The sequence below is a fragment of the Mytilus trossulus genome, chromosome 3 (genome assembly GCF_036588685.1).
Source record: "Mytilus trossulus isolate FHL-02 chromosome 3, PNRI_Mtr1.1.1.hap1, whole genome shotgun sequence".
NCBI classification, from domain to species: Eukaryota; Metazoa; Mollusca; class Bivalvia; order Mytilida; family Mytilidae; genus Mytilus; species Mytilus trossulus.
The window spans coordinates 40,084,404-40,107,304 of NC_086375.1; the positions used below are offsets into that span (position 1 = coordinate 40,084,404).

The 22,901-nt window shown below is 32.6% G+C and overlaps 1 protein-coding gene across 2 annotated transcripts in view; it reads right to left on the reverse strand.

Annotated features, from left to right (window-relative positions):
* Positions 1-565: 565 nt before the first annotated feature.
* The window catches only part of LOC134711469 (mucin-3B-like), a 65,614-nt gene continuing 43,278 nt past the window's right edge, over positions 566-22,901 (reverse strand). For both annotated transcript variants that reach the window (XM_063572072.1, XM_063572071.1), the window contains 4 exons: positions 19,880-19,930; positions 16,900-17,223; positions 14,972-15,322; positions 566-1,253 (listed from right to left, as the gene is read on the reverse strand). In XM_063572072.1, coding sequence (XP_063428142.1) covers positions 1,075-1,253; positions 14,972-15,322; positions 16,900-17,223; positions 19,880-19,930 — 905 coding nt within the window. In that variant the 3' untranslated portion in view covers positions 566-1,074. The remainder of the gene's footprint in view (positions 1,254-14,971; positions 15,323-16,899; positions 17,224-19,879; positions 19,931-22,901) is intronic.

Genomic DNA, 22,901 nt, shown 5'->3' on the forward strand with positions numbered 1-22,901 from the left:
AATAACTCAAAAATAAAATTTTGAATCATCACCAAAAAGTATACAGATCTTAAGATTAATATAACAAAGACATACGTAAAGTTTTAAGCAATAATCATAAATCGTTTTTGAGATATGGTGCGACATGTAAAAAAAAACCTCCCCCTTTATTACAAAATACTCAATAACTCAAAAATTAAATTTTGAATCATCACCAAAAAGTATACAGATATTGAGATTAATATAACTAAGACGTATTTAAAGTTTTAAGCCATAATCAAGAATTGTTTTTGAGATAGGGTTCGACATGTGAAAAAAACTCACCCCTGTTTTAGTTACAAAGTGCCGTAACTCAAAAAGTTTTAATCTTATTATCACAAAAAAGTATACAGATCATTTGACTATCATAAGAAGCAACTATGTTAGGTTTCATGAAATTTGGATTAGTCGTTCTCAAGTTATGGTGCGACATGTTTACGCCGGATAGACGGACGGACGGACACCGGACATTTGTATACCATTATCCGTCCCGTCAAAATTTTGACGGGCGTATAAAAATCAATTGATAAAGGCTTAACTCATCAGATGGACAAAACAATGTTTATTTCAGAAACGACAGAATATCAATACTATACATTTAAGTGGTAGTACTGCATTTACACAAGTGAAAATGACAAAAATTCGTTCTAAAATATATCAATAACTCTTTACATAAACAATTGAAATATATCACACTCTGCCTGGCTCTTACACAGAGCTGTACTTAATATATATAACTAACTTAAATATAATAACTGAAATATAGCTGGAGATTGAGTAAATTGTTAAAAGCAAAAGTGCAATAAAACTTCTTTGTCTTCTTTTTGAGAATATACATCTTGTCGATCTTTTCCTGGGGTAACAATGACACGAATAACCCAAATTTCGATTTTCAATGGAAATCAATTAAACAGTTCTCTTGATTTAAACATTAATTTGTTTAGATCGAAAACATGAAGCTTACCGAAGTCAGTCTTTTCTTATACAGTAATCAAAATGATATTTATATAGTTAATGCATACATTAAGAAAAACAACAAAACACAGAAAAGAGAAATTATGGACAGCTATCAACTCTATAACAAAAGTTACAAGCTACTATAGTAGGATCAAAACATAAACCAGGTAAACAAGCTCCAACATAGGTGACTTTCTCCACACAAGTGACAATTCTGTTGCAGTCTGTAGGATGCTGGTATAAATTGGTTCCATTATAATTCCTGTTACAGAAATCATCTAAAAATGAAAATATGAAGTTTCAATATTATCGTTTTGATTAAGAAGTTTTTGGTAATTTCAAATAGGGAAGGTGATATTTTTTGTATCACATTTTGCGTCTCGATTAAGGGAAAGTGGTTATTTGAAAGTCTTTTGTACTTCTGTATAATTTGCCTTTAGTCTTTATATCATTCGTGTCGGTCGTATCAGATCGTTTTCTATTTTTAGTATAAAAATCGATAATGTGTGCCAGATATGTCAAGTTTCAAAATCCAAGAGAGATTATATTTTTCTGAAATCAGCATACACTAAGATATCATTGTACACCATAAATGATTTTTTAAACCTAATTTAATTTTGATGTATTTTTTCTTTAATTCACGATTTTTGAATGCTTCCGAAACTAACTGTTTAGGAAAAACTGTTTGTACTAGACTTGGGGTCAATTACATTGGAATGTAATTAATTAAATTACAATTACTTTACTAAAGCAATTAATTGAATTACACATTACATTTCATCATGATATTTTTTAACAATATTATACATATATATATAATGCATGTGTAAATTATTCATGTAAGCATAGTTTAAGCATTGCATTTGATAATCATTAGTTATTTTAATGTTTTGTCATTTAGTCTGAATCGCTCTGGTCTGAACACTTTGACATCAATTCTAAATAGTCTTCCGACAGTGACTAATGTGGCAAATATTGCTTGATCAGAACATGGAAGTTCCATGATCAGAAGATCAGATAAAGGAGAGATAATTTGTTCCTATTGACTTGCCAAAACATCAAGGTGTATTTTGACATCTCAGAAATGAATTCATTTAAATTAAACATAATTAAATAAAGAAATTATAAATAAATTAAAAATATTTTTTTTTACTTTAAAAATATTAAAAAGTGTGCTTGTCACAATATTGAAAATATTTTTTAGTGCAAACAATGTACATAATGTCTAAATATAAGCAATATTTTGCTAATTAGATAAAATACATGTTATAGCGGCATTGTCCCTGGACATTTTAATCTGATTAATTGCTGTTTGGTTTTACAGCTGTTACTTTTTATTTCTATAATCCTTTTGTGTATACTAAATTTGACAAAATGATTGTGTGCAGTGATTTTAAATTCTGAATCAACTGTCTGAGAAAGATTTTTATTGTTTTTTCGTTTAACAAGGTGATGAATTACTTATCAATAAATTTAGTTAAAAAATCTTTCTTAAAAACTGAACAACACTAATATACATGATATATGATCCTCACATTTGTTTTAAATTATAAGACTATTCCAAAAAAAATAATAATATAAAAACTTAAAAAAATCATATATTAAAAATAGTATGTGATATCAATATTTGAAAGATAAATATGGTTTTACAATTTATATTATTAGACACAAATCATTATCTTTAACACCATAAAAGTACATGTAATTTGAAATGTAATTCAAAAGAAATTGAGTATTACATGCTTTTTTCAATGTAATTAATTAAATAACCTTTACATGTAATTAAAAAATGTTCAATTACACATTACATTCAATAACATGGAAAATTGTAATTCATTACACTTAATTACCATTACATTTTCAATTACCCCATTCCTGGTTTGTACCATTTTATTGGCAGTGGGATTTAACAGTGCATTGGGATGAAGATTGGTAGCAGAGCACAAATATTTAGGAGTATAATTTTCTATTCAAGTTTATATTGATTTTCAAACAATTAGCAGTGACGGCATGTTTTGTGGCGTTGAAATATTTGTGTGACGCACAATTTAAATTCTGTTATGCTTTATTTGTGTATGTTGTGAACTGTCGGAAATTAATTGTAGGCGTTTGTTGTTAGTCTGTGGTTAATATGTCAAAATGTACTATTATATTATCTTTTTATGTATTTTTCTGCCCTAATGGTTCTTGCATTTATTTGTATTGTATTCCTTTAATGTTGTCAGGTATATGGTAGGTCTAATTTTATAGATCGATTCTATGTTTGTCATATTGATGTTTTTGTTGCACGTCTGTGTTTCTTTTGTTTCGTTGTTTTCCTCTTGAAGTTTTAGTTTGTAACCCGGATTTATATTTTCTCTCAATCGATTTATGATTTTTGAGCAGCTGTATATTACTGTTACTTTTTTGACAAATCAATGTTTAGATAATTCCATTCAGTTTTTTCTTCTCATCGTACGTAACAAAACTAAGATGTCGCATGGAAATTCAAGTTTGGAAAATGTTAAAGCATGCAGAGTAGTGGTCCTGAAAATGGCAAAACATTAGGTAATAACGCCGTTTTCCCCCTGAAAACCTTAATTAATAAACACCCAAAAGATTCAGAAGTAAAATTAACGATCACTAATCAGGTCAAACGTACGTACTAAGTATCTTTCGTTAAATGGTAGGTAAACATTATTTCAACATCACTCAAATAAGACCTTTATACTAATTTGTACATTGTTGCTGTAGATATGATATTGTCTAATCGCGGTCAAAACGTTTCAATATATTTACTATATTATGCAAAAGTATAGATAACGTGAGTAAATTTAAAATTCAATTGTGTCGGAGATAGGCATTACCTTGATATTTTCCTATATAAATAACAACAACAGAACTATCCGTTAGAAACGTTCAAAAAGTTTGTAAAATTAATAAAGGAATCGAGCAGTGTGTGCTATATTCGTCTGTTTATTGTCATTTAGACTCATTAAAAGCTTTGCTGTAGTAAAATTATATAATCTAAGATTCCTTTCATCAATTTAATACCAACCAAAAATGTGAATTTAGTTCCATTTAATTTATTATATACTGGCATTTGTATATTAAGCTTCGTATTGTGTGTGTTTATTTAGTTACATTTGTGTGTATTCATAAGAAATTACTTCCCTTTCGGTTTCTTTATTAATGTTTTTAATTAAATGTTGTTGTGTATTACATGGCCACTTGACAATCAAATGAACTACTTCGTTATAAAGATTGTAACTGTGTCGGTCTTTTTTACTCATCATTTATTTTGAAAATTATGCATGCGCTTTGGATGCAGAGAAAGGCGAGACAAAATAGTTAATTAACATGTAGCTCACAAAAAGTGAAGAAAGAGAGAGACATATATATATAAATATTTATAAATATAATTATTTTCTGTGACTGTATATTACATTAATTTGTAGGATCCTTTACTATAGATAATTTAGCTGATCTGTAACAATAACATCTTCATGCCTTATATATCATGTACTGTAGTACGCCGCTAGATTAAAACTGACGTGGAAAGGTAACATACGGCCAGCGAAAGCTCTTTTTTTGAGAGCCCAGCTGGTCGTGTGGTCTAGCGGGACGGCTGCAGTGCAGGCGATTTGGTGTCACGATATCACAGTAGCATGGGTTCGAATCCCGGCGAGGGAAGAACCAAAAATTTGCGAAAGCAAATTTACAGATCTAACATTGTTGGGTTGATGTTTAGACGAGTTGTATATACATTATGTACACAGCCATGTATCACCATCATTGATGGTGATCCAATGGATACATCTGTTGTAGAGTTGTCACTGACTCAGACTTACTTATAAATATAATTATTTTCTGTGACTGTATATTACATTAATTTGTAGGATCCTTTACTATAGATAATTTAGCTGATCTGTAACAATAACATCTTCATGCCTTATATATCATGTACTGTAGTACGCCGCTAGATTAAAACTGACGTGGAAAGGTAACATACGGCCAGCGAAAGCTCTTTTTTTGAGAGCCCAGCTGGTCGTGTGGTCTAGCGGGACGGCTGCAGTGCAGGCGATTTGGTGTCACGATATCACAGTAGCATGGGTTCGAATCCCGGCGAGGGAAGAACCAAAAATTTGCGAAAGCAAATTTACAGATCTAACATTGTTGGGTTGATGTTTAGACGAGTTGTATATATATATATATATATAAAACGTCTGAATAATAGTCAACGATTTTTCCCACGAGGGCGCTGGATCGTTACAAGTAACGATACATGTACACAATACAATAAATTATATAAACGCCTAAAAAGTGTACATAACAACACCAATTACACAAAAAGGGACTATAAATGTAATTATTTATAAATATTTCGGATAACAGATATCCTTCGTCAGTCAGATTCTGATGTTAAATGAATCATCTTTAAGTCTTCTTAGATTGTAAACTTTTACTAAATCTTGAAATTTATACAATAAAAAAGGCAAACCGAACATCAGTTAAGACGCTTGCATCATTGCAAAAATATGTTGAATATGAAATAGGTTATATGACTAATTACATCAGAGAGTTCAAATAAATGTTTTAAATAAAAATAATAATGTGCGATATGAACTAGCACAATTCTAAAGCTTTAACAGTGTCGATAATTATGATGTAACAAGAAAGATTGCGTCAATAAGAATTCCAAATAAACAGCATTGAACGGTCTTATTTCTAAATAAACAGCACTGAACGGTCTAAATTTCTAAATATTTCAGATTTAACAACTGTAGTGTAGTAACATTAGAGTCTGCGATGTTTAAAACAAACGGCCGTTTAAAAAAATAACAAATTTTGACTAAAGTAAAATAGTTGGACGTGGCTTGGTACTTATGCATCCCTCAAAAAATTAAGCAATTTAGATTGTTATATTCAACAGATATATTTTAGAAATGAGTAAGGATAGAAATAAAAACGGGGACTGTAATAATAAGTAATATAACCCAGATGTGAAGCACTGCATGGTGTCGAATTACATCTTTTCATTTATCCCATTTGGTGCCAAAGTTGTTAATTTTCTTATCCAAAATCTTTCCCGAGTAAGTCTATCCTCCCTAGACCAAGCAGAGTTGTGGTCAATGATAGTAATGGTCAGTCGATTGAGATCTGCCTTAGTGTGGCCAGGGGATCTCAAATGACGACTAAGAGGGAGGTCTGGCTTGCATTGGTAGTCGCTACGATGACCGTTCATTCGTTTGTGAAACGGCTGTTCTGACTCGCCAACATACTGTTTACCACATTTACACTGTAGGAGATACACAACATTTGTAGTCTTGCAATTAACATTGCAAAATATGGTGTATTCTGTACCAGTGGAGTGACTGTTAAAAGTCTGGGTATCCAGTATTTGTTTGCAAGTCAGACATCGTTTGTTTCCACAACCCTTGCAAGAGCCCACTGACGAAGAGCCTGCTTGAGAGCATAACTCAGCTCTCACCAGCAAGTCTTTAAGGCTTTTGGGCCTGCGGAAAGCCAGTACAGGTGGCTCGGGAAAGATCTTGGATAGTTTAGGATGTTTTTCGATATCTTTCCAACTTTCGCGGATAAGGTGAGACAAGTTGTCAAATTTTGGATGGTAATTCAACACAAAAGGCACCCTCCTGTTGACCTTTTTGACTTTATATTGTAAAAGTTCATCTCGGCTGATGTTGCTAGCACGAGAAAAACCTTTATCAATGTCTTTCCTTTTGTAGCTCCGATGTTTTAGGTGACCGCGAAGTTCTTGAAGCTGTGCGGTTACTTAAAAACAGAGACGACATTATAATTAAACCAGCAGATAAAGGTAGCGCTGTTGTCGTCATGGACAGATGTGACTACATTCAAGAGGCGGAACGTCAACTCTCTGATGAGAGATTCTATAAGAAATTAGACTCTGACCCCACCCCTCAATTTAACACAGAGATCACCACAAACCTGAAAAACATGTGTGAACAGGGACACATTGATGAAACCACATTTAAATATCTAAAACCGGAAAAATCAAAGCCGGGGCGTTTCTATCTACTGCCCAAAATACATAAAGTCAATAATCCAGGTAGACCAATTGTTTCCGCCAATGACCACCCTACAGAAAAAATATCAGAATTTATTGACTTTCATCTCCGAACACACGTAGAAAATTTACCATCATATATTCAAGACACAACACATTATCTTTAAAAAATGGAATCTTTGAACCCTCTCCCACCTGAAACGATCCTTGTCTCGCTTGATGTTACCTCCCTCTATACTAATATCCCCCATGACGATGGTATAGAAGCCTGTAGGGAAGTCTGGAACTCTCGTAACACCTTACATCCACCAACTGAATGTCTCATCCAGCTTCTTACTTTGGTATTAAAATGCAATAACTTCACATTCAATGGTGAGCACTTTCTCCAAGTTAATGGAACAGCAATGGGAACAAAGATGGCCCCGTCTTATGCCAATATTTTTATGGGGAAATTAGAACAGAGAATTCTCAATTCTTTTCTTTATCAACCCCTCTCTTGGTTCCGATTTATTGACGATATTGACATGAAGTGGGATAATACTAAACAAGAACTAGATTTGTTTATTCAACATGCTAACGATGCCCATCCCTCAATAAAATTCACATATGAAATCTCTGACTCTAAGATCACATTTCTTGACACTACAACGCAATTGAGGGATGGAAACATATTTACAGATCTGTATTGCAAGCCCACAGACAAACATCAATATCTGTCTCCTTCAAGTTGTCACCCTAAACATTGCACCAAGAGCATTCCCTACAGCCAGGCCATACGAATAAAAAGGATTTGCTCCACCAACGATGTTGCCAAAAAACGACTACAAGAACTTCGCGGTCACCTAAAACATCGGGGCTACAAAAGGAAAGACATTGATAAAGGTTTTTCTCGTGCTAGCAACATCAGCCGAGATGAACTTTTACAATATAAAGTCAAAAAGGTCAACAGGAGGGTGCCTTTTGTGTTGAATTACCATCCAAAATTTGACAACTTGTCTCACCTTATCCGCGAAAGTTGGAAAGATATCGAAAAACATCCTAAACTATCCAAGATCTTTCCCGAGCCACCTGTACTGGCTTTCCGCAGGCCCAAAAGCCTTAAAGACTTGCTGGTGAGAGCTGAGTTATGCTCTCAAGCAGGCTCTTCGTCAGTGGGCTCTTGCAAGGGTTGTGGAAACAAACGATGTCTGACTTGCAAACAAATACTGGATACCCAGACTTTTAACAGTCACTCCACTGGTACAGAATACACCATATTTTGCAATGTTAATTGCAAGACTACAAATGTTGTGTATCTCCTACAGTGTAAATGTGGTAAACAGTATGTTGGCGAGTCAGAACAGCCGTTTCACAAACGAATGAACGGTCATCGTAGCGACTACCAATGCAAGCCAGACCTCCCTCTTAGTCGTCATTTGAGATCCCCTGGCCACACTAAGGCAGATCTCAATCGACTGACCATTACTATCATTGACCACAACTCTGCTTGGTCTAGGGAGGATAGACTTACTCGGGAAAGATTTTGGATAAGAAAATTAACAACTTTGGCACCAAATGGGATAAATGAAAAGATGTAATTCGACACCATGCAGTGCTTCACATCTGGGTTATATTACTTATTATTACAGTCCCCGTTTTTATTTCTATCCTTACTCATTTCTAAAATATATCTGTTGAATATAACAATCTAAATTGCTTAATTTTTTGAGGGATGCATAAGTACCAAGCCACGTCCAACTATTTTACTTTAGTCAAAATTTGTTATTTTTTTAAACGGCCGTTTGTTTTAAACATCGCAGACTCTAATGTTACTACACTACAGTTGTTAAATCTGAAATATTTAGAAATTTAGACCGTTCAGTGCTGTTTATTTAGAAATAAGACCGTTCAATGCTGTTTATTTGGAATTCTTATTGACGCAATCTTTCTTGTTACATCATAATTATCGACACTGTTAAAGCTTTAGAATTGTGCTAGTTCATATCGCACATTATTATTTTTATTTAAAACATTTATTTGAACTCTCTGATGTAATTAGTCATATAACCTATTTCATATTCAACATATTTTTGCAATGATGCAAGCGTCTTAACTGATGTTCGGTTTGCCTTTTTTATTGTATAAATTTCAAGATTTAGTAAAAGTTTACAATCTAAGAAGACTTAAAGATGATTCATTTAACATCAGAATCTGACTGACGAAGGATATCTGTTATCCGAAATATTTATAAATAATTACATTTATAGTCCCTTTTTGTGTTATTGGTGTTGTTATGTACACTTTTTAGGCGTTTATATATATATATATATATATGTATAAACGAGTCTAAATTGAAAACTACGTTCAAACCTATGACTGCGTTGGATAAAAACCGCAATTTTTATACGTGTGCATGTCAAACAAATTTCGTTGTAGAAGGGTCTAAAAACAGCACAAACGCACAAATGCGTTTTGTTTAAATATACTTTTTCACTTTTTTGGTCTTTTGGAAAATGTTGTTTGTGCTGTTTTTAGACCCTTCTACAACGAAATTTGTTTAACATGCACACGTATAAAAATTGCGGTTTTTATCCAACGCAATCATAGGTTTGAACGTAGTTTTCAATTTAGACTCGTCTATATATTTTTGTTTGGGCTTTGTATCATATTTTCCATCCGGTTAATATGATCCGTTCATCCTATATTGACTCTTTAAATTCAAGAGTTTATCTAAAAATGAGGGTATTTTTTCAAAAAATGACGATACTCTTTATATGGCCTTCCAAATACCGTTTCGATCCCTAACATCATTAGTACTGAAGAAACATTTATTGTCGAAATCCGGATCTGGTGTACTAAAATATATTGACACCGTATGTTTGTGGCATAACATCGCGGCCACAAGTTTAAAAAGTTTTTTCTGTTTAGTATTAAATTTATTTTAAGATCCATTTTGTTACATCTTGTGATCAATTTTATTTTGCAATCGCCAATGGCAGTCAGCAGGGTTAAAGAACATCAGATGTTCGACCTGTTAGTCAAATGCGTTTTGTTTAAATATACTTTTTCACTTTTTTGGTCTTTTGGAAAATGTTGTTTGTGCTGTTTTTAGACCCTTCTACGACGAAATTTGTTTAACATGCACACGTATAAAAATTGCGGTTTTTATCCAACGCAATCATAGGTTTGAACGTAGTTTTCAATTCAGACTCGTTTATATTTTTTTGTTTGGACTTTGTATCATATTTTCCCTCCGATTTATATGATCCGTTCATCCTATATTGACTCTTTAAATTCAAGAGTTTATCTAAAAATGACGGTATTTTTTCTAAAAATGAGTATACTCTTTATATGGCCTTCAAAATACCGTTTCGATCCCTAACATCACTAGTACTGAAGAGACTTTTATTGTCGAAATCTGGATCTGGTGTACTAAAATATATTGACACCGTATGTTTGTGGCATAACATCGCGGCCACAAGTTTAAAAAGTTTTTTCTGTTTAGTATTAAATTCATTTTAAGATCCATTTTGTTACATCTTGTGATCAATTTTATTTGGCAATCGCCAATGGCAGTCAGCAGGGTTAGAGAACATCAGATGTTCGACCTGTTAGTCAAATGCGTTTTGTTTAATTTTATCCAACGCAATCATAGGTTTGAACGTAGTTTTCAATTTAGACTCGTTTATATTTTTTTTATTTTGGCTTTGTATTATATTTTCCCTCCGGTTTATATGATCCGTGCATCCTATATTGACTCTTAAAATTCAAGAGTTTATCTAAAAATGAGGTTGTTTTTTTTTAAAATGAGGATGCTCTTTATATGGCCTTCCAAATACCGTTTCGATCCCTAACATCACTAGTATTGAAGAGACATTTATTGTCGAAATCCGGATCTGGTGTACTAAAATATATTGACACCGTATGTTTGTGGCATAACATCGCGGCCACAAGTTTAAAAAGTTTTTTCTGTTCAGTATTAAATTTATTTTAAGATCCATTTTATTACATCTTGTGATCAATTTTATTTGGCATCGCCAATGGCAAACAGCAGGGTTAAAGAACATCAGATGTTCGACCTGTTAGTCAAATGCGTTTTGTTTAATTTTATCCAACGCAATCATAGGTTTGAACGTAGTTTTCAATTAAGACTCGTTTATATTTTTTTGTTTTGGCTTTGTATTATATTTTCCCTCCGGTTTATATGATCCGTGCATCCTATATTGACTTTTTAAATTCAAGAGTTTATCTAAAAATGAGGGTATTTTTTCTAAAAATGAGGATACTCTTTATATGGCCTTCCAAATACCGTTTCGATCCCTAACATCACTGAAGAGATATTTATTGTCGAAATCCGGATCTGGTGTACTAAAATATGTTGACACCGTATGTTTGTGGCATAACATCGCGGCCACAAGTTTAAAAAGTTTTTTCTGTTTAGTATTTAATTTATTTTGAGATCCATTTTGTTACATCTTGTGATCAATTTTATTGGGCAATCGCCAATGGCAGTCAGCAGGGTTAAAGAACATCATATGTTCGACTTGTTATTCAAATGCGTTTTGTTTAAATATACTTTTTCACTTTTTTTGTCTTTTGAAAAATGTTGTTTGTGCTGTGTTTAGACCCTTCTACAACGAAATTTGTTTAACATGCACACGTATAAAAATTGCGGTTTTTATCCAACGCAATCATAGGTTTGAACATAGTTTTCAATTTAGACTCGTTTATATTTTTTTGTTTGGGCTTTGTATCATATTTTCCCTCCGGTTTATATGATCCGTTCATCCTATATTGACTCTTTAAATTCAAGAGTTTATCTAAAAATGAGGGTATTTTTTCTAAAAATGAGGATACTTTTTATATGGCCTTCCAAATACCGTTTCGATCCCTAACATCATTAGTACTGAAGAGACATTTATTGTCAAAATCCGGATCTGGTGTACTAAAATATATTGACACCGTATGTGTGTGGCATAACATCGCGGCCACAAGTTTAAAAAGTTTTTTCAGTTTAGTATTAAATTTATTTTAAGATCCATTTTGTTACATCTTGTGATCAATTTTATTTGGCAATCGCCAATGGCAGTCAGCAGGGTTAAAGAACATCAGATGTTCGACCTGTTAGTCAAATGCGTTTTGTTTAAATATACTTTTTCACTTTTTTGGTCTTTTGGAAAATGTTGTTTGTGCTGTTTTTAGACCCTTCTACAACGAAATTTGTTTAACATGCACACGTATGAAAATTGCGGTTTTTATCCAACGCAATCATAGTTTGAACGTAGTTTTCAATTTAGACTCGTATATATGATATATATATATATAAATATATATATATATGCATATAAGTGTCTAAGAATGTAACTTTAACACACTGATCAATATGTCAAACTTTTGTGTAGCTCAAGCTACAAAGATATTTTTTGTCATGCATCCGATTTCACCTTGATAGATGCACACGCCCGATGAAGCTAATTTGTTTAGCGAAATATTGCGTGAATAATATATAAAATATAACACCTAATTTTATAACACTCATAAGTGTGTTAAAGTTACATTCTTAGACACTTATATAATTCAATTTAGTAACTGCATCAGTTTATTTACAAACTGATCCACACCTATATAGATTGAATGTTGATTGTTGCTATTTTTAGACACTATATATATATATGCATATATATATATATATATATGCAATAAATAAAACTTAAGGGTGTACTTAGGTGATGTTTTGGAATTTGTGTCAAATGTTCGGACTCCTTGGTGTTTTTCCATACAATACAATGTAAAATATTTTGCCCCATAACACCCATTTATTTTTTCATATAAGACTTAATAGCTGATGAAAGGTCATTTACCCAAATTTTAGAAGATTATTAATTTTTATTCTTTTGTTTTGAGACCTAATAATACCAATGCAAATATAAGGTAAAAGTCCGAGTCAGCCTTTTCCCGCCATATTTTAAATCTCAAATATCTTGAAAAGGAGTTCCATGACCTATCAATATGTTTAGCTTATTTTTATCCTTAATTGATGCTCTACCAGATTATATTATCAATTTTAACTTCTTAATTTATTCACTTAACCTCATCTAAGTACATCCTTAAAGCTTAGGAAGAAAGAATTGATGCCACAGACACATTGTTGTGGATAGCTCTCTCAGTGAGCTCGAGAACACAGATACTTCGTAGTGCATTTCTTTTAGACAATGAATTTAAATTCAAAATAAATCGCACCTACTAATATTGGGCCAACTAAAATGAAAGTTACAGATACTCATACCTGTTCTAACTAAAACATTGACAATTCTATGTAAAGGGGAGATCTAAAATTCAGTTTGACAGCTTCAGACGTACTAATTTTTGACCTTTTTGTAACTAGACCAAATCACTTCTTAACATAAAGATTCAGCACCAACTATTTTTTAACATGTCATTTTATGCACAAATATCAAAAATGAGTTTGTGTCGCTCACTTTAGTATTTGTGAATATTTAACAAAGGAAGCAGATGGATTCATGACAAAATTGTGTTTTGGTGATGGTGATGTGTTTGTACATCTTACTTTACTGAATATTCTTGCTGCTTACAATTGTCTTTATCTATAATGAACTTGGCCCAGTAGTTTCAGTGGAAAATGTTTGTAAAAATTTACAAATATTTTGACAATTGTAAAAAATTGACTATAAAGGACAACAACTCCTTAGGGCATCGACCGACCATTTTGGTCATGTTGACTTATTTGTAAATCTTACATTGCTGAACATTATTGCTGTTTACAGTTTATCTCTATCTATGATAATATTCAAGATAATAACCCAAAACAGCAAAATTTCCTTAAAATTACCAATTCAGGGGCAGCAACCGAAGAACAGGTTGTTCGATTCATCTGAAAATTTCAAGGCAGATAGATCTTCACCTCATAAACAATTTTCTGCATGTCAGATTTCTCTAAATGCTTTGGTTTTCGAGTTGTTAGCTAAAAACTGCATTTTACCCCTTTGTTCGATATTTAGCCGTGGCGACCATCTTGGTCGGATGGCCTGGTCACCGGACACATTTTTCAAACGAAATACCCAAAAGATGGATGTTGCCAAGTTTGGATTAATTTGGCCAAGTAGTTTCAGAGGAGAAGATTTTTGTAAACGATCACTAAGATTTACGAAAAATGGTTAAAAATTTACTATAAAGGGCAATAACTCCTAAGGGGTCAACTGACCATTTCGGTAATGTTGACTTATTTGTAAATCTTACTTTGCTGAACATTATTGCTGCGTACAGTTTATCTCTATCTATAATAATATTCCCGTTAATAACCAAAAACAGCAACATTTCCTTAAAATTACCATTTCAGGGGCAGCAACCCAATAACTGGTTGTCTGATTGATCTGAAAATTTAAGGGGAGATCGATCTTGATCTGATAAACAATTTTACCTTGTCAGATTTGCTCTAAATGCTTTGTTGGTTTTTTGTAGTAATATACCAAAAAACTGCATTTTACCCCTATTATCTATTTTTAGCCATAGCGGCCATCTTGGTTGGTTGGCCAGGTCACCGGACACATCTAACTTTTAAAATTTAAACTAGATACCCCAATGATGATTGTGGCTAAGTTTGATTTAATTTGGTCCAGTAGTTTCAGAGGAGGAGATTTTTGTAAAAAATTACGACGACGGACGACGACGACGACGACAGACGACGACAGACGCAAAGTGATGGGAAGAGCTCACTTGGCCCTGCCGGCCAGGTGAGCTACAAAATGAAAGTTACACACTGTTCACACTAAGGACTATATCCGTAAACAACGAAATTCAAAGGACAATAACTGTGTCCTTGGACAGGATTCGAAAATTTTAAAGAGTTCTGTCCATCGAAAATACGCTGTATGAAAATTTAATATAGACAAATTTAGTTCTTATTATTGGGACACATTTATCATATTTATTCCGATGTCCAAGATGATAAAACTAAATGACAATATAACTTACCTGGAACAAGTGCGAGGTTTTCGTTATTAGAATTTATTGGCGGATCAGTTGGGTATTCGTCATTTGTTATCTTACATCTAATAGTTGCGTTATTCATTGCCGCTGTAAAGGCAATCCAAAACTTGAATTCCCGATATATCGTGCAATTTTCATGAGTGTCTGATATGGATTTAAAACTTGGCTCGTATGTTTGAAAGTTATCGTCTCCGTCAAGAAGTATTTCAACGCCAATTGTACCTCCCGGATCGCCGATAGTACCAGTACACGAATGTAACTTTTCGGATCTAACAGTATTGAGGCCAGCAATCTGCTCCGGATGAATTTTGAATTCCAAAGGTCCGCTTGGTTTTGCTGAAATATAATTTGAACCTTATACTTGTTGTCAATTAACTTTTACAAAAAAACATAACATAACAATTGGAACCTAACTTTTTTCTTTCAGAAAATTTACTTCCTTTATGAAGCAGCGAGTACATTTAAATAAATCAATGTGTTTAAAATATATTAAAGAACAGTACGATTGATTTTGTAAAGACATTTCTCTATTTCTATGGAAATGTATCCCTTTCCGAACCCATTGCATAAAAAAATTTCTCTAACTCTATGAAAATTTATCCCTTTCCGAACCCATTGTATAAAAAAATTTAATCAACGTGTGGTTGCTGGTGATCTCAAAAGATCATTGGATGATTTTGAGGGTCATGACCTTTTTAGCTAACTGAATGAATCAAAATACGATAACAGGTGTTAATGAAATTGACAACTTCGTGCAATGTGAAAGGCACTCGAAGGGGATTTTCGGTTAACAATAAAAGAAAATGTCTTTTTGATCATTAGAGAAACAGATTCTTACATAGTTACTCGTGGATTATCGGATTTATCCAATCTCGATAGTTAAATTATAAATTTTAAAATCCTCGCCGAGGCGGCTCAGACTTTAAAATTGATAATTTAACTATCTCGATTGGATAAATCCGATAATCCACTGGTATCAATGTAAGAATCTATATTAAATCAACGTGTGGTTGCTGGTGATCTCAAAAGATCATTGGATGGTTTTAAGGGTCATGACCTTTTTTAGCTAACTGGATGCATCAAAATTTGATAACAGGTGTTAATGAAATTGACAACTTCGTGCAATGTGAAAGGCACTCGAAGGGGATTTTCGGTTAACAAAAAAAGAAAACGTCTTTTTAATCATTAGAGAAACAGATTCTTACATATTACTCGTGGATTATCGGATTTATCCAATCTCGATAGTTAAATTATTAATTTTAAAGTCCTCTCCGAGGCGTCTCGGACTTTAAAATTGATAATTTAACTATCTCGACTGGATAAATCTGATAATCCACTGGCATCAATGTAAGAATCGATATGTATTAGCATTCATTCCAGTTAATTGATAATTTATAATGGTGATGTTATTTTAACAAACATTCAATTTTTGTAAATAAATTAATAAATTATTATCACCTCGTTTTATTTTAGGTAACATTATATAGTTTTGACTCAGCTGGAACTACAGAAATAGATAGTAAAAACGTTAGGATTTGTATGACTGGCCAAACAGAACATCAAGATGATAAACAAATTCATTTAAGATTTAACTTTGTCTGAATGTTTTGTAACCTTAGATACTTAATTCAAATAAGCATATTAAATTCAACGCATGTCATTACCGATGCAGGAACTACAGATCTGATGATACTTTCGATGACCTGCATCTTCTCCGTTTCTAAAGGAGAATGAGCCAACTGAGATGCATACGACACATGGGAAAAACTAACTAACTACTAAATCAGGAATTTATCTGAAAGGTACCACGAAAATTAAATAAAATGAGAACATTGAAAAGATATGGTTTTAAATGTAACTTATAATTGTATCAAAACTGATCTGCATAGAACTTTAAACAAATGACCACTTACCAGTTACTGACAATTGACCATCTTTTCTGCCTGTCAAACCATTACCATTGTCAACTGCAACACCGTAAAATCCCTCATATGGACACGATGCATTCTGGATAGTTACAGTAACTGTTGAAGATGCATATTGAACGACAATTTGATCACTGAAATTTGTATATATAACCCTACCATCGCTTTCAATCCGTGCAATAAGTGACGGATTTACTCCAGATGATTTTGTGAATGTCACATTCATCATACCAAACGAAGTTGTGTTGACTACACAAACAATATTTGTTGGTCCAGTGTTCAGCAAAACGGACGTACCAGTACAGGAAACATCTTAAATAAAAATGTATTTCTATTTTAACAAATTTTTAATGATCAAGCAGGAAAACAACCACATTTCAATAAACACATGTACAACATATGTGTTTTTGCCAATTACCAATTATAACTCATTGTGAGTACTAAGGCCAATAAATAATCGTCAAATGTCGACAAACATTAATATTCATTCAAAGTTGAGGTTGTATTTCAATTTTTAATTTGCGTGCAAATATCATATTACATAAGAAAAACAACATATGGTTTAGGAATAATTAAAGAGACAGTGCAACATTAATCCCGTCAAAAGTCGAGGATGATCTCAGGTGCTACGGAAGGGTAAGCAGATTATGCTTCACATGATATATTCGCCGTGCTACTATTAAAAAAGTTGATACGCTATATATCAATGAATTTATCAAAGATATCTGGTAATACTAATAATTTCAAATGCCGGAGGCTTGTATATATTAGATTCTAAGTTAAAAGGCCAAAATGATTCACGATGTGGAAGGGCATTCCGGGCCCTAAATTTACCAAAAGGTTTATTCAAATCCAGCTTAGATAAACTATTATCACGTGATAATGCACCGCGTATAAGCTAATTAGCTTGCAGATAATCTTCATTTGTAAAACGTCATCTGTGTTTGTACAAACAATTTTTGTACCAGTATTTCACAAGCAACGTTTCTTCCTTATTGTTAAAAAACAATTTAAACGAAAAATACTAACACCTTATAGTTAGCATTCATGATCAGTGTTTACTTTGAAATAAAATAAAACAGTTTGAAACATGATTCTAGGTACTGAAATTGCGCATCTTTTCATTTACATATCATTTTTCCATTTATTTGCATGTGTGTGTGTTCCATGTCGTATGCCTCTAGCTGGGAATAAGTATTGTGCATCCAGCTATTGTGGCGCAATGAGGTTTTACAATGTTTATTTGATTTTGCGTACACTTGTATATACGATTTACGTAATTTGTACTATATCGAGATACATTTTGTTAATATACCGTGTGTACTATCAATTAAACAAATCTTCCTGGTTGACGTCTTTGTCATATTTAATTTCAACCCCAATAATTTTAATGTTGTGTCTGTCTCATATGTACGTGTAAGTTTATATGAATTTGTAGTCAGTTGTGTTGTGTAGCTGTGATGAATGTTTGCACAGTTTGGTCTCCTGGATCACAATTATTGTCACATTAACACATTTTGTTTGTTGGGTTGCTCATTTGCTGTTGTCAATTTAAATTGCAATGGATCTAAATCTATTGTATCCATTCTTTCCGTTGGTTCGTATTCCTTAACGCTGATGTATGATAGTCTTACAATGTCATGAATATTTACATTCGATTTTGCTCCTACCAGAGCATTATAACTGTTTGAGCAAGATGGAAACGAAACCATTCTTAAATTGACTTCACACAATACAAAATTATAAAATCATATCTAAAAAAACTTAAAAACAAGACATTCAGAAAAAAAATCCTCAAAACAAATTGAAATAAAGGGAAATTCGCCTAACTGCGGACACTTTTTAAATTCCGGAAGTTTGGATACCGTAAAGGTCAATTGCGGACACACTTGTAATTGCAAATATAAATGTGCTTGCATGCATGTTAGGAACTATATATACCAGCCACAAAAGAAACGATACCAGATTTTATCAAAAACATGTTTTAAATTTCAACAATGATACTTTAGTTTTGTATTTTATGGAACAATAATATATAAGCATACAAACTCAACAAATTTACCAGATCACAATTATTTCCTTATTGTACGGACTGTTTAAATATCTCGTTGTCAAAACCCAAATTTTAAGAGTTAATATCGCGTATGGCCACCTCGTGTATTGATTACAGTAGTGAATCCACTACGCATTGATCCGAATTAACGCTGGGTAAATGCTTACGTCGTGAACCCAAACCAGACTCTCATTGCCTATTACGTACAGTTTAGATTGTATCCTTGGATTATGCCTCCAAGGTGTTTATCTTGCGGTAATTGTAGCTTGCAAAAACCGATCCTTGAGATAAGTGAATCTTGTTTGACGGTCTTGGCTTAGCGTTGTGTCATTGGACGTCCACTATACGTCGCCTGTCATTAGATGAGCCAGTTTGTCTTAAACGACTCATTAATCTTGTTATTGTCAATTTGGAAGCACCAAAGATGTTTGCGACGTCAATATGGTGCATACCTGCTTGTACCATTCTCACTACTCTATCAGGTTCCTTTTGGCGTAGACGAGGCATATGAAACCGTTTTTTTTTTCATATATCACCTTCAATCACCTTTTGATTACCTGTGTTGACCGGATATTTAACCAACCTCATTGAATTTTAAACCAGTGTTCGGACGACATTACTGTGTTTCAGCTCCAAATTTAAAAATACGCTAAAATTACGTTATATTCCGGTAAAAAAAACCAAGTAAAAGTGATTTAACATACAGACGTATGACTCCCTTCAAACAAACAGCTAGTCGCAATCCATAAATTTTGTCAATAAAAATTATTATTTATTAGGGTGGGTATCGATTTTGTTTGCCTAGTATAGATAAAACGACTGCATTACACAACTAGGATAATTCCTTGTAAAGTTCATACATTTCTTAAATCCTACATGATAAAAGTAAACTCCATTTCAATACATTATTCTTACCAATAGATGGTACAGGTACAGTGGTTTCTGGTTTAGCTGTCGTGGTTATATCTATAACAAATATCAATTATATAGATTATATTTGACTTCTATTTTTTTCATCTACAACATGTATATTATAATACTTTCAAACGCTATCATAAGAAAGTTGCGAACCGAAAATTATAAAAGAGTGAAATTTGCATAATGCTTGTTGGCATAATAATTACTTAACATATACTATTTAAGTTACAAATTTTTTGAAGAGCAGTAGACAATGTAGACTGTACCTTTTTAGTCAATATTCTATGTTTAGTATTGGACAAGCTGATATCAAGATGCAAACTAAAGGTACCCCAAATCAGTATACTTGCGTAGCAGTATATTGATAAAGGAAATGACAATGTATTACAAGTAAACATACCAATTTGACTGGATTTGAAAATAATTGTTAATCATATATGCACAGAACTTTTTTCCTGGCTCTCGCATTTTCTTTAGTTTTTGATTACAAAATCTTGTCTTATATAAAAGTTATTCTAGGAACACATATTTCTCGCATGGAAATCATATCATAAAATTTCATAAACATTGGATGCGCTCTGCTTTTGAACAATTATCATTCCCAAAATCTGCTATACGAATATAACAAGTGATATCTACACATTTTATGGATACCTGTTTGTTAATAGAAGATATATCCAAGCGTATAATTATATTGTGCGCCAAAAAATCATACGTTTTAAGAATTATTTGTATTAAAGACTTGGGCATACATTTGTATGTTGTTGTTTCTATCAAATAGTTCGTTTCTATGTAAGTTGGCATTTGTTGTTATTACACTACAGTGTGTTCTTGTTGTTTCTTTGATTTGTTCTCTTATAGTTGATGTATTTCCCTCGGGTTTAGTTTGTTACCCGCATTTGTTTTCTCTCATTCGATTTGTGACTTTTGAACACCGGATACATACTGTAACATGTTTAAGTTACCTATATTTATGAGAGATAAATCGATTTTAAAGTGGTCTTAACGACAGTTTTATTTTTAAATACTAAAACTTTAGTAACAAAAAAAAGGTATTTATAATTTGTTAATCTAATCCTAGTGCAATCTTGCAAAGAACTTTATACTGCCGCATGGTATTTCATGAATCAGTGAGCATAGACATTTAGTTGTTCAAACAAGTTTGCAAAGACAGAACCTCAATATACAAAGAAAGAAATGCTGCCTTTGTAGGGCCTACTAGATTTGAATAGCATGCAGTTGTAAACGAACCGACAAAACAGGACATAACTTATAGACCTACATGGAGTTATTTCCTTTCGTAACAACATGTGTTCCTTTTGACGAAACAAACATTGACGATATAATTTACAATGAAATATCCTTCAAGGCTTTAATTAATGTCCGGCATCAGGTCGTTATGTTCCTTGATTACAAATGAAAACTATAAAGTCTTAAAACACTTAATTGTGTATTGTTGTCATCTGGGTTTTATTTTACAATTTTCCATTTTTTAACACTATGAAAATATTAAGTCAAAAACAATTCTTTCCATCGTGTATTAGACTAAAATTAACAATCATTGCTCTATTAACTTACAAAATATTCCTCCTTTATCCAGGGGGTCTTAATATATGTTATCCTGATTTTCAAGTTTTGTAAACTAAACTGTTAAAAAAACAGATAAAAACATTTCTATTGGGAAAACCGTCAAAAAACTTGAAAATTGATTTGCCTTTCTACGAGAAAAATGTCAGGTACTAGAGAAAAAAAAATAGAAAGCATTACCTTTTGTATAGGTTTTTAAAATGATGAATTACTTACAACATGCACAAACTGAGTGGTATTTTTTCGCCTATTCGTAAAAATTCGGTTGCATCTTTCCGCATGTAGTATATATACCATTTAAATAATAACAGTACAGTTATTGTTAGTTTTTCATGTATCTAGATTAATTAGTGAGTTTTATTTCACATTAAAAACGAGCCATAGGGAGGTGTTATACCTAAATATTTACAAAGTGAACGGTAAAGGAGGATACAATTCCCGAAAACATTTAAAACAAACAAATTTTTGCTGAGGTAAGATAAATCAGATAATGCATATTTTAAGTTGTTTCTTGTTGTGTAACAGCTCGTGATGTCAAGTTTTCCCCACACAAGATTTCATTACGGTCGGTCTTTAATTCGATCGATCCTGACACCCCTCGGTGTGTTATACGACAAGAAACACATCAAACTGTGCATTACTAGTATCTATAACATATTTGATTTTTGACAAATTTCTTTTTCCTCAGTTGGTCAACCTTTTTATCAGAGGTTAAAACACATTGTTACCATAGATTGGTGTGACGTCAAAAGCTGTTTAAAAGAAAATAAAGAAATAACCGTTAAAAGTGTTCTTCAATACTTATAGATATCTCAACCTAAACGAATCCAGGATTCCATCCATGTGTATCCCAAATGAATGAATCACAAGAAATCAAACGTGTTCACAAGGGTATTGGCTTTTGTATAGAAATGTAAAAGAATGCATGACATGTGATTAAGGTAAAGGGACAAAATCCTGAAACGCACATAAAGAAAAGGTACAGCAAATTTAAGAAAATTCTCTATGAAAACCTCATAGTAAGAACTTCAACATCAAGTTTAAAAGGCAACAGTAGTTAACCACTGTAAAATAGTCAAAATTGACTTAGTGAAATCAATTTCGGATAAAAAACTTAAACCGAAGGAAATAAATCAACTGCTTAAACAACCGAACAGCAGAAAAAATGAACTTTAACAACAACAAACGCTAATATACACCCGAACGCACTTTTCGATTTCAACAGTCATATTCCTGACTGGGAATATCTCCTCTTACTTTTTTTAAGACGTCGCTTAGCTAAATACTTCAATAAAAGAAAGGCAAAATTACATCGATCGTCACTGATGAGTCTTTTGTAGACAAAACGCGCGTCTGGCGTAAATATAAAACTTTCATCCTGGAATTCATGATGAGTTTATTTACTAAGGAAATACTCAAATTTGTTTGTCGA